At 44.6% G+C, this 13003-nt stretch overlaps 1 protein-coding gene across 5 annotated transcripts in view; it reads left to right on the top strand.

Annotated features, from left to right (window-relative positions):
• The window catches only part of PKHD1 (PKHD1 ciliary IPT domain containing fibrocystin/polyductin), a 382755-nt gene that overhangs the window by 50704 nt on the left and 319048 nt on the right, over positions 1-13003 (top strand). For 4 of the 5 annotated variants that reach the window (XM_050948684.1, XM_050948682.1, XM_050948686.1 and 1 more), the window contains exons 21-25: positions 846-1030; positions 1805-1943; positions 6396-6550; positions 7077-7261; positions 9303-9425. In XM_050948684.1, the coding sequence (XP_050804641.1) occupies positions 846-1030; positions 1805-1943; positions 6396-6550; positions 7077-7261; positions 9303-9425 (787 nt within the window). The remainder of the gene's footprint in view (positions 1-845; positions 1031-1804; positions 1944-6395; positions 6551-7076; positions 7262-9302; positions 9426-13003) is intronic. The other variant, XM_050948683.1, reaches the window with a different exon arrangement.

The raw sequence follows: 13003 nt of genomic DNA, 5'->3' as shown, positions 1-13003 counted from the left end.
CAGCAGGTCCACTGGACCCACGTGCCGCCCCCCCCCCCGGCAAAATAGCACCCCCCAAAAATTCTGGCACCCTAGGCCATTGCCTAGGTCGCCTACATGGTAGCACCGGCCCTGGTGGTGAGGATTGCAACAGCTGGCATGAAGGTTTAAGGCATGGGCAAGTGACATGTAGCACAACAAGTGAAGATACATTTGCCATGAAATGCAGCTGTGAGCCACTCTTTCTCTGCCTATCTGCAGGGTAAGAGAAATGCTGATTAATGGAGGTTTTTAGTCAAGTTAAGCAACAATCGGTTTATGTTTCTCAAGGCAGAGAGGTGTGAGCCAATAGCATGGCTGTGGTGTTGCATTTATTTCTGGAAATCCATGATTTACTAGGTACAGCCCTTGAGTACCTGACAAGGTGAGAATGCAGCTCTCTGTGCTGAAGAGGCTTGGAATTCTAGGCTTAAAGTGCTCTGGGCATACAGGAGGAGCTTGGGAAATCCCTGCTGCATGCCAAACAGGCCCAGATATTTTTGGTATTGTTTAAAACAATTTGAACATGAGGTAGGCCCCGTCTTTGTGTAACCCATTTGTGAGTGTGCGTAACCAGTCCTACTCTGTGTTGATCCACAGAGAAGACAAGGCTGTTGAAACCCCACGCTAGAGAAGTCATGACGCTTTAACTCATGCTTTAGTGACTCATGCTTATAGCTCTGGAGGTCTCTGATTCAATTCTGTGTGTCAGCCAAGATGGTGGCCGTCATATTAGCACCCACTTGGGTATAAGATTTAGGCAGCTGCCTAGCTCACCTATGCCTTAAGCTGGCTATTAGTGAAATGTACTCTGAATGCCTTTTCAGCTGGAAGTTCACATGTGCTGATCTCTGGAGGTGCTGTGTGAACGGCTCTGAATCCCTCCGGGATCTTGAAGCCAACTCATCGGTGTTTGTGCATCAGATCGATATGCTGATCCCTGAGAGAGAGGAGGAGACATCTAGCTGGTTTTACCTTGATGAAATTATTGTCTCGGATAGAAACATAGCTGGTAATTGAATTCCTTTCTCTTTGTTGGTGTTCTAGGCACTACCTTCCCTAAAAAATATCATTAAATGATCTGGCTTTTAGAGAGAGTGTTTTTTCATCAAAAAAAATACAAAAAAAAAAAAAACCGCCCTGCATTTTTCTGAAAACAAAGTTTCTTGAAAAACCATCAACTTAAATTTATTTTGTTTACATTGAAAACATCTAGAGTAGAACCTCAGAGTTGTGAACACCAGGGTTATGAACTGACCAGTTAACCACACACCTCATTTGGAACCAGAGGTACACAATCGGGCAGCAGCAGAGAGGGAAAAATAAATAAATAAATAAAGCAAATAGAGTGCAGTACAGTGTTAAATGTAAAGCTATTAATAAAATAAAGGGAAAGCAGCATTTTTATTCTCCACCGTAAAGTTTCAAAGCTGTATTAAGTCAATATTCAGTTGTAAACTTTTGAAAGAATAGCCCTAACGTTTTGTTCAGAGTTCCAAACATTTCAGAGTTAGGAACAACCTCCATTCCCTATATGTTTGTAACGTTGAGGTTCTAGTGTCTCAAAAATGGTGGTTGACCCTTTTTAGCTCCCTGAAAATGCTGGGTTTTCAGTAAATAAAACAATTCACTGACATTTTTGATAAGAAGTTGTCAATGTTATGAGACATATTGAAGAAACACCAACAAGTGGGTGCATATCCAGTTCTGAAACGGAAACGACTTTGAAGTTTTGAAATAAAAAAACAGTGACTCTCTCTAATGAATAATAATATTTTCCTTTCAGTTTTTCAAAAGGATTCCAGACCAGCTCGTCCAGGTGGAAATGTTATCCAAGAAGTGTCTGTGGTGGGGTCTCCCCCAACCTACAATGTGTCCTTTCTGGTGGCTGGCTGTGGCAGCAATCTCCCTCTTCTGTCACTGAGGTAGGAATTGGAGGCAGGTTATCCTGCATGTGCTTAGTACAGATTCTCATACCTTCCTCTGGAGCAGCTGGTGCTGGCCGCTGCCAGGGCCAGGATGCTGGACTAGATGAAACTCGGGTCTGACCCAGTCTGGCAATTCCTGTGTTGCCGTTCCTAGGAATTCTTAATCTTTCACTCGCAAGTGCTTGATGTTTCTGCTTCTGTTCAGTTTCCATCAGACCCTTTGCTAGAAGGTCTCATCTTCCCTCAGCCATTCTTGAAGGGGACCAGACAGAGGCCCTTGTCACCAGAAATCCCAACTTGTTAACAGTAAGGCAGGGCCCTGGACTAAATAGAACAGAGAGAACTATAAGGTTTTAGATTAAAAGAAAAATTCTGAATTTCTAATCCCAAACTTTGGGAGAATTTGGTTCCAGACTGGAATGTTGTGCTTGGTTTATCTCCATGCTGAACTGGAGCACAGAGTCTGAACAGCCTGGAACTTTGAGGGAGTTTAGATTTGGATTTTATGATTTGGGCTCAATCTCTTAAAAACCAGCCAAACACACTCCACCCCATCCCACCTTACATACACAACAAAGAACTCCTCCATGACCTCCCAGGTCCAGTTCACCCTGGTGTCCTATGTAGCAGTGCAGTTTGTTTTCACAGCTCATAGCGAGGGGCCATTCTTATTTATTTTTTTAGTGTTATTTTTTAAGGCTGGCACTCTGTGTGTGATTATGAATCAGCTTATTATTATTATTATTTATTTGTATTTCCAGTAGCAGCCATGAGCCCCAACTGAGATCAGGGTCCCATTGTGGTAGGTGCTATGCACACACATATGTCTCTGCCCCAAAGAGTTTTGTCTACTTAGATCACAGACAGACAAAGAAAGGACCACCTACAACTCTTACTGAAATCTATAGTAGCTGCATGGGCTCAGCACCTCTGAAAAATCAGACTCGTGGATTTTAAAGAAATGCAACCTAAGTCAGCAAGGAGGAAAAAATAGAGAAATGGAAACAATCCAGTTTATATTTTATGGGGGACTCCCAAGACCTTATCTGCTCAGTGTAAGTTGTTCCTGCTACACTCCTTCAAAGTTCAAGGCTCTCAAATGATTTGGTAACATGGTTAAAACACAGTACAGCCCTGTCTGCAATGCAAAGCCAGCCAAGTTTCGTAGCATTGTAGATAGGTACAGCATAGATGTGACTTCACTTGTAAGTAGATCTCCCCTTACACCAGTGGTTCTCAAACTTTTGTACTGGTGACCCCTTTCACATAGCAAGCCTCTGAGTGTGACTTTATAAATTAAAACACTTTTTAATATATTTAAAACCATTCTAAATGCTGGAGGCAAAGCAGGGTTTGGGGTGGAGGATGACAGTTTGTGACGCCCCATGTAATAACCTTGCGACCCCCTGAGGGGTCCCAACCCCCAGTTTGAGAACCCCTGCCTTACACTCTCACTTTACAGAGAGAAAGAGAAGTTCCATATCTATATGGCACGGACAAAGCTGAGTGGATAAATTCAGCTTTGTCTGAATTCTGTTATTTTTTTTTAAATATATAAACAGGGGAATAGTGGATAGGCACCAGGGAGGGGATTTTACTTTTGCGTGTGAGCTGTTTGGTGGAATACTGATGTCCATTTCTGGTGTCAACATTTGTAAAAAGCATGTTAAAAAGGTGGAAAAGGGGTAGAGAAGAGCTACAAAAATGATTCAAGGACCGGAGAGAATGCCTTACAATGAAAGACGTAAAGAGCTCAATCAATTTATTTGTCAAAAAGATTAAGAGGTGACTTGATTAATATCTAAGTACTGACACAGGGAGACTCTCTCTACGGGAGTAGTAAAGAATTCTTTAATCTAGTGGAGAAAGGCATTACAGGAACCAATGCCCGGAGGATAAAGTCAGACAAATTCAAATTTGAGCTAACACGCAATTTTAACTGTGAAGGTTGCCAAGCATTGGCACAAACTATGATTCTCCAGTCTTGATGTCTTCATATCTAGACTAGATATCCTTCTGGAAGATGGACTTTAGCCAGGCACAAATTTTGGGCTCAATACAGGGGCAACTGGGGGAAATTCTTTGGCCTGTGTTGTACAGGAGGTCAGGCTAGATAATCTAATGAAGTGGTTATCAACCAGGGGTATGTGTACCCCTGGGGGTACCCATAGGTATTCCAGGGTGTACTCAAGTCATCTGGATATTTGCCTAGTTTTACAACAGGCTAAATAAAAAGCACTAGTGAAGTCAGTACAAACTAAAATTTCATACAGTGACTTATTTATACTGCTCTATGTACTATATACTGAAATGTAAGTACAATATTTATATTCCAGTTGATTAATTTTATAATTATATGGCAAAAAAGAGAACATAAGCAATTTGTCAGTAACAGTGGGCTGTGACACTTTTGTATTTTATGTCTGATTTTGTAAGCAAGTAGTTTTTAAGTGAGGTGAAACTTGGAGGTACACAAGACAAATCAGACTCCTGAAAGGGTTACAGCATTCTGGAAAGATTGAGACCCACTGATCTAATGGTCCCTTCTGGCCTTAAAATCTAGGAATTAGAATAAATGTGTTTAATTAGGGAATTATATAGCTGATATTCATACAAGTCACCACATGGTGACACTCTTGTGCCACCAAGGACATTTGTTTTTCCCCAACCACACTTAAAGTGGTGAATTTTTGAAAACAATCTTAAAGTTGCAGGTCAATCAGTCTATATTGTAAGCAATATAGATAACTTGTCCTTGCCATCATCAGATGCATAGAGATGTTGAGCACATTTGTGAAAGCTACTTGAACAAATATCACTCCAACCTCTTTTCTTTATCCCTTTGGCATAGCAAATGTGCTTATCTTTGGATCACAGATTGTCCTTTTGTTCTATTTGTACAGTGTCTAGCACAATGGAGTCTAGGTCCAGGACTAGGGCTTCTAAGTTCTACCATAATACTACTACTACTACTAAGAAGAAGACAACATTATAACTGTGAAGCATAAAAACATTGTTCTTTAAGGATCACCTCCATTGTCCTCCACTGCAGATGATGCATGTACCATGACCATGTGAGCTTGGAATAGCAGTGTCTCAGGGCTATGAGTGTTCCCTGCTTTGGTCCTTAAACACTTCCAAAGGACGCTGCTGATCTAAACTCCATGGGGTGCATACGCATCACTTGCAGCATGGATCCTTGCAGGCAGCCATCTCGAAGAACAGTTACAATGATAAGGCACCGTGTTACTTTTCAAAGCACATCTGGATCGTAGTCGGCTTCCTTGTTTGGAGATCATTTTTGTGAAAGTGTCTGACATTGCTTTGCTCTTCTGTAACCCCTCCCACCAGGAGAATCTCAAAGCACTGTACAAACATTGGCCAAAACTAAGCAGGATGATGGTCTTGTGGTTAAAACTTAGGGCTGGAGGTGGGCCTTGTCAGTTAGAGCACTAACCTGGGACGTTAAAGGCATGCAGTTTGTCAAGACATCAAGGAAGTCAATTAGGATATGCCCACAGTCAAGCTGAAGGTGTAACTCCAGGTAGGATAAAGGTACTTCTGCTAACTTAGACAGAGCCAGCATGCTAAAAATAGCAGTGTAGCCCCCAAAGTGCCAGAGCAGGTACAGAGGGTCGAGGGTGGGATTGTACTCAAGGCAGCTACTCCATCTTACAACCTGTGCCACTGTGGCCATGCTGCTATTTTTAGCATGTTAGCTTGATCAAAGCTAGTGTGTGTATGTCTACCTGAACTGGAAATTACATCTCCCGCACCAGGGCAGACTCACCCTTCGCTCCCATCATTAAATGGGGATAGTGGGACTAATCTACCTCGTCAGGGGTCTTCTGAGGATAACACGTTTGTCAGTTCCTAGGATACTATGATGATGGGAGTTGGATAAGTACCTAAGATAGAAAAGAGTTGGGGGACCAGAGTTGTCCGTTCCCAGTTCTTCTATAGCTTTTCTTGTATGACCTCAGGTAAGTCATTTCCCCCCTCTGTGCTCATTGTCCCACATTGGGAATGATAATACAGAAAGGTTATTGGGAGCCTTAATTTGTTACTGTTCGAAGTTCGGTAGCCCAAAGAGTTTGACAAAGTATTACTGAAGCTCTGAGAATGGGCTCCTGGAGCGCAGATGTTACATCACTTTGAAAATGCTGCCGTATCGCAGTGCCAAGTGTTGAAATGCTAAGGTTCAGTTCAGCAGACTCAGACTGGGACAGGCACAAAAGCTATTTGGCCAGCCTTTGTGAGGGGCTTTCTGATTCATTTCACGGGCATGTCACACCTTTCTACCTAGCTCTGTATGGAGAACAGTAGCTGGTTCAAGATATTGCAATCAGCTGAATTTTGCTTGCAATCTCCCACTCATGCTGATTGCATTGGAGTGGAGTTGTGCATCGTGCACTGGAGCTGCTGACTCAAATGGTTCAATCTCTCCAGCAGGGGAGCTTTGCCCTCGCAGGGCTCAGAAGAGGATCACCTGGCTGCGTTCATGGAAGGTGCAAATGTCAGCATGACAGTTCAGAGAGTGCAAGCTGCATCTCCACCCATTGGTGGGACTTTTCGGATCCTGCTCCCCAATACAGTGATATCAGGTAAAGGGAGGGTGAAACTTTCCTTTTCTGGGAGCCAGGACGTCACCCCTGGAAACATTCCTGCAAAGGCAGGGCTGTCAGACTGTCCCCCATTTATCTGCCCCAAAGCAGGGACGGATATTTTTGGATGATACTTTAGGTACTAATCCAAAACCCAACTGAGGAGAATGGAGAGACACTCACTGACTTCTATGGGGTTTAGCTCAGACCCTTAGAGGTTTTTTTTCACACTAAGGTATGTTATAGGACAGTGATACTCTCTAAAGCATGTGGGAGGGATAGCTCAGTGGTTTGAGCATTGTCCTGCTAAACCCAGTGTTGAGTGTTCATTCCTTGAGGGGGCCATTTAGGAATGTGGGGATTGGTCCTGCTTTGAGCAGGGGGTTTGACTAGATGATCTCTTGAGATCCCTTCCAACCTTAATAATCTGAGATTCTGTGTATGTGTATCTAATGCTGTTATACTTGTCCAGGTGGACCTGTGGCTGCACAGCTGTTGATATCCTTGTTTATAATGAACTTCCCAGGTGTCCCGGTGCATGTCTCCTCCCATCACCTCCGTAAGCTCCTGCAAAGCAACTCAGATAACTCCACAGGCCAGTACTTCAATGCCAGTGATTTCACTGTGACCAAGGATGTGAGCACTTGTTACCAAGATGTGTGGACACTGACCTGGAACTCCATGACTGGTGACTTGCCCATTGTTATTGATGTACGATTATCTTTTCTTTTAATGCAATTCATAGAATATCAGGGTTGGAGGGGACCTCAGGTCATCTAGTCCCACCCCTCTGCTCAAAGCAGGACCAATCCCCAACTATTTTTTTTGCCCCAGATCCCTAAATGGCCCCCTTAAGGATTGAACTCACAACCAGGGGCAGCTCTAGACATTTTGCCCCCCCAAGCACGGCGTCATGCCGCAGGGGGCGCTCTGCTGCTTGCCGGTCCCACGGCTCCTGCGGGAGGTCCACCGAAGCCGCAGGACCAGCGGACCCTCAGCAGGCATGCCACCAAAGGCACCCTGCCTGCCGCCCTCCCAGCGACCAGCAGAGTGCCCCCCGCGGCATGCCGCCCCAAGCACGCGCTTGGCGTGCTGGGGCCTGGAGCCGCCCCTGCTCACAACATTGGGTTTAGCAGGCCAATGCGCAAACCACTGAGCTATCCCTCCCCCTAAATTGTTGCTGCACCCTTAAATCTCCCAGCCAGGATGTCTGTGTTGACAGGATTCATTTCCACAAAAGTTTTATTCACCTAGCTCTCTCAGGAAACTCCAGCAAAGTGCTTGACAAAGGCTATTATTGAGAGCAAGAACTCAGTAAGTTCTGGAGTGGTTAGATGATTAAGAAAAGGAACAGCAGTTATAGTCAAAGAGATAAAATATAAAGCCATCAGCCCTAATGCTTTGAAACATAAGCCTGAGGTCAGGAAGTAACTCCTCCATGTGTTATAGCATTGCACAAGACGGCCCCATTGACATGGGGATTGGACCTGTGCTAGCCAGTCATGTTAAAACATAGTTGCTGCTAGCAGACTTCTAGCATGGTTCTCTGACCAAAGTAGATAGGGTTTTTGTCTTTGAGAATTATACTATGGAGTAACCCACCAGGGTTTTATTATCTGATTCTCATGTGGTTCTCAGACAAAAGTCTCTGTTCATGCTGGTCAGAGAAACCCTCCCCAATAGAGGTGATGTGTAGGGGGGCATGAGGAGTGACATGCCCCCCAAGATTTCTCCCAAGGTGGGAGTCTGGGTGAGCATGGCTGAGGGGTATATGCCTGGGAAAGGCACCAGCACGTAGTGCTCCCACTGAGCTCTGCTAGAAGGCACCTGGAGCAGGGAAGAGAGACTAGGCTGGCAGCACAGCTCTGCCAGAGGGGACCCGAGGAAGCCTGCTGAGTTCTGTCCCTTCCTCATCCGCAGGCACAGTTACTGATGGTACTGTAGTAGGTGTCTGGACCCTGCTCTGGCCTGCGCCATGCCTGCAGAAGGGAGGCAATGGGAAAAGTGGGAAGAAGCTGTGAGGGGTGTGGGAGCAACATGGTGCTGGCTTGGAGTGGGCGAGGCACGACGGGACTGGGAAAGGGCCCAGAGGTGACGTGGGGCGGTCACGTGCCACTCCAGAACCTTTAAATCATGCCTCCCCCAATCAAGAATTATGTGTCGCCTCTGTCCAAGTCCTGCTCAAACGAGGTAGTAGCTAGCATGGTCCTAGTCTCAGTCTGGATAGGGACTAGGTGCATTAATGGGCTTTTACACTAACCTCTGAAGGATGTGGCATTGCCCCCTGTCAGAGGCAGCATATTGGACTGAGATGGAGCACTGCTATATAGGGAATCCTGTGTACGTTTCTTTGACAATGAAAAGCCAGAGCTAGGGAGGCAGGGTGGTCTGGTGCTGAAGACACAGGACTGGGAGATGGAAAAACTGAGTTCAATTCTGTGCTTCAGGGCAAACTCCCTTCATGATCTTAAACCATGTTTCTTAATCTTTTTGCTTGTTTCCCACCTGTACAATGGAGATTGCAACATTGTGTTGTGGGATGCATACACTAAGATTGTGAGGGGCTTGGATGTTGTGCCAATGGGGCCATAGAAGCAGATACAGAGAACGTTCCCATTCATTCATTGTAGCCCTTAGAGTAAACCTTAGCTATGTGAGTTTGAGTTGCTTATGAAATGGTACACAACATGTATAAGAAAAATTTTTATTAAGCTGAGAAAAATTGATTTTTCATTCTTTCACGCCATGCTAGGTTTCTGCTGAAAACCTCACAGGACTTAACCCAACCATTGCAGCTCGTGTGGTTTATGATGGCGGCGTATTTATTGGACCAATATTTGGGGATATGCTAGCTACGGCCAATAACCACACGCAGGTAGGTCACCAACTGATCACAGTTCCCATAGGCTCATTGTGACTTGCTGTCTGACTGACAGATCTGGCCACCCTACACTTGCTGAACAGTGCTGCACTCCCTGGGAAAGGCATTTAAATCAATGAGACTCAGTACAGATTAAGATACTACTAACCATGAGTAAGGGAGGGGGATTTTTCCTTGTGAGGCAGGGGCTTAGAGCTAATCCTATATGACCGTGCCATTAAACCAAACTGATACTGGGTTCTATAGTCATAACTTCCAAACAGTGTACCAACACTATATTAAACTGCAGTTTTGGGGCCATTATTTAGCAGGGTATGAGGAAGGATGAGCTAGTGAGTGAGTGTGACGTTCCCCTGGTGTTATCTGGACTGGTGATCTGCTAGGTCACTCCAATCCTCAACTCTGGGAGCCAACTTTACCCTGCTCTGCCGTGAGAACCCCCACTCCTGGGCTATTCACGCACAGCTTCTAGCATGTAAACTGCTCCCAGCGACGTGAATGAGCACTTTTGGCCAGCCGCTGCTTGGATTATGCAACTAGCTGATATCTCTGGTCCCAGACACAAACCTAGGAATCTCTGTCTTGCAGTGTCCAATTATGCCCCCTGGACGCTGCAAGCTTATATGAGTTTGTCAATTTAACAAAGAAATTGATATGAACCAGTCTTGTTGTCCCACGGGGAGTCTCTGACATGCTTCAAACCAAAATGCACTGCTTCAAGTAGAATAAACAAACAAATTTATTAACTACAAAAGATAGATTTTAAGTGATTATAAGTCAAAGCACAAGAAGTCAGATTTGGTTAAATGAAATAAAAGCAAAACACATTCTGAGCTGATCTTAACACTTTCAATGACCTTACAAACTTAGATACTTCTCGCCACAGACTGGCTGGTTGCCCTTCAGCCAGGTTCCCTTCTTGATCAGCGCTTTAGGCACTTTGTGGTGGTATCTGTAGATGGAGGTGGAAGATAGAGAGAGAGCATGGCAAACGTGTCTCCCTTTTATCATGTCCTTTCTTCCCTCTTGGCTTTGCTCCCCTCTCTCCTCTCTTAGAGTCAGGTGAGCATTACCTCATCGTAGTCCCAAACTAACCAAGGGAAGAGGGTGTCATAAACAGATAGCTAAGGGTTAATGTTCTTTTACAGGTAAAGGGGTAACAACAGTAACCTGAAACACCTGACCAGAGGACCAATCAGGAAACAAGACTTTTTCAAATCTGGGTGGAGGGAAGTTTTGGGGTGTGAGTTCTTTGTTCTTTGTCTTGGGTCTGACCCTCTCGGCTCTGAGAGTGATTTTTCTATCTTCTGTTTCCAAGTTGTAAGTACAAGGATAGTAAGACAGTAGGTTTATATTGTTTTCTTTTGTATTTACATGTGTGTAGTTGCTGGAGTGTTTTGAACTGTATTCTTTTTGGATAAGGATGTTTATTCACTTTTTTTTCTTAAGCAATTGACCCTGTATATTGTTGTCTTATTACAGAGACTATTTTTAATGTCTTTTTCTTTCTTGTTTTTTATATAAAGCTTTCTTTTTAAGACCTGTTGGAGTTTTTCTTTAGTGGGGACTCCAGGGAATTGAGTCTGCAGCTCACCAGGGATTTGGTGGGAGGAAGAAGTCAGGGGGAAAATCTCTTTTTGTTAAATTTACTAAGCCTGACTTTGCATACCCTCTGGGTGAGGGGGGGAGAGAGATTAGCTCTCTCGGTACTTGTGTTTCCAGGACTGGAAGCAGGGAATCTCCTAGGGTCATCCAGGGAGGGGAGCCTGGGAGGAAGTAACCAGGAAACAAGGGGAGGGGGTTATTTCCCTTTGTTGTAAGACTCAATGCATCTGAGTCTGGGGGTCCCCCAGGGAAGGTTTTGGGGAGACCACAGTGAGCTAGGCACTGTATAATTCCTGGCTGATGGCAGCTTTACCAGGTCCAAGCTGGTAACTAAGCTTGGAGGTTTTCATGGTAACACCCATATTTTGGACGCTAAGGTCCAGATCTGGGAAAAAATGTTATGACAGGGTGTGACTCACTCGAGAGTCCAACAGATCCTTTGTTGCTGCCTAGGCCAGTGTCCTTTGTTCCTGTGAGGCTGGGCTGGGTTTGTCCCATACATGCCGTGATGAGGTGTGAACCGCCCCTGTGTTCCTGGAGAGTTTTGCCTGGGCTTTTTTAAGCCATAAGGACAGATTTTCAGCCTCATAACTATATACATGAAATTACAACCTATAACATTACTATAACAACAATGCTTAGTGCATCATGAGCCTTACGAAGACACCGAACATGACAAATTTTGCATTGGATACCACACAATTATATTATAAGGATGAACATGGGGGTGCAGGGTGTTCCCTCAAGGTAAGAGTGTCACAGTGGGGTCCTAGCCTGGACTTTAGAGACCCATGTTCAGTCCCCCGCTCTTCAAGAAACTTCCTGTGTGATCCTACTTAAGTCACTTAGTCTCACAATGCCTCTGTTCCCCATCTGTAAAACAGGGACAATAGCAATCCCCTCCCTCACAGGAGCATTGTAGGAATAAATACATTAAAGCTTGTGAGGCTTTTGGATGCTGCAGTGCTTGGGGCCATGGATATACCTAGTGAGATAGACAGAACATTATGGTTTTCTTACACATGGGAGAAATTTTCTCACTTAGGTTTGTTGTTCATTTGAAGCACTGTCTTGGCTTGATACTGGTAGCAAATACCAAAACTCCCCTCTGATTTTAAAGTGTGGTTATAGTGTTAAAAGAAAAAAAAGGGCCTTTAGAAGTAGCACATGCCAGTTCTTAGCTGCTTCCTGTATGTCTTTGACAAAATTTACTTCTGCAATCAGCACAGTCCAGTGTTTCCTTCCTGTTAGCCCCAGGAGACCAGCAGGTGGTGGGAGAAGGAGGTGGGTTCTGTTGCACTTTGTGCTTCACCAGTCTAGTTCACAATGGAGACTCTTTCACGGGAGGTGAAGTACTGCTAGAGCCAGCAAGATCGCAACTTGGTTTTCAGATCGCAAATGGAGCTTTGGGATCTGTAAGCTGATCATGGTCTCATGTTGCAGTGAGAGAGGTTTAGGTTGGATATTAGGAAAAACTTTTTCACTAAGAGGGTGGTGAAGCACTGGACTGGGTTACCTAGGGAGGTGGTGGAATCTCCTTCCTCAGAGGTTTTTAAGGTCAGGCTTGACATAGCCCTGGCTGGGATGATTTAGTTGGGGATTGGTCCTGCTTTGAGCAGGGGGTTGGACTAAACGACCTCCTGAGGTTCTTTCCAACCCTGATCTTTTATGATTCTATGATCAGACTTGATCTGGAATTTGTTATAAATAGGGGACCCCACTAGGTACTTTTCAGAGTGTAACAGCAGTTTATACTGGCTCTCACATGGGGAAGGAGAGGAGTGTAGGGTAAATCAGAGCATTCAATCAACTGGTAGGATTGGAGCTGGGAGGAGCTGTGAATATCAGTCAAAAATGAGAAATGATCCAACAGGCACCTAGAGAGGTTATCAGTATAGGCCCTGGCTTGCCTACAGTGAACCCTAGAAAACTTTGTAATAAACTTGGGCCGAATTTGAAATGAAACT

Source organism: Gopherus flavomarginatus, chromosome 4 (assembly GCF_025201925.1).
Source record: "Gopherus flavomarginatus isolate rGopFla2 chromosome 4, rGopFla2.mat.asm, whole genome shotgun sequence".
Taxonomy (NCBI): domain Eukaryota; kingdom Metazoa; phylum Chordata; order Testudines; family Testudinidae; genus Gopherus; species Gopherus flavomarginatus.
Note: the sequence above shows the minus strand (reverse complement) of the source record. Positions and strands in the feature narration are given on the sequence as shown.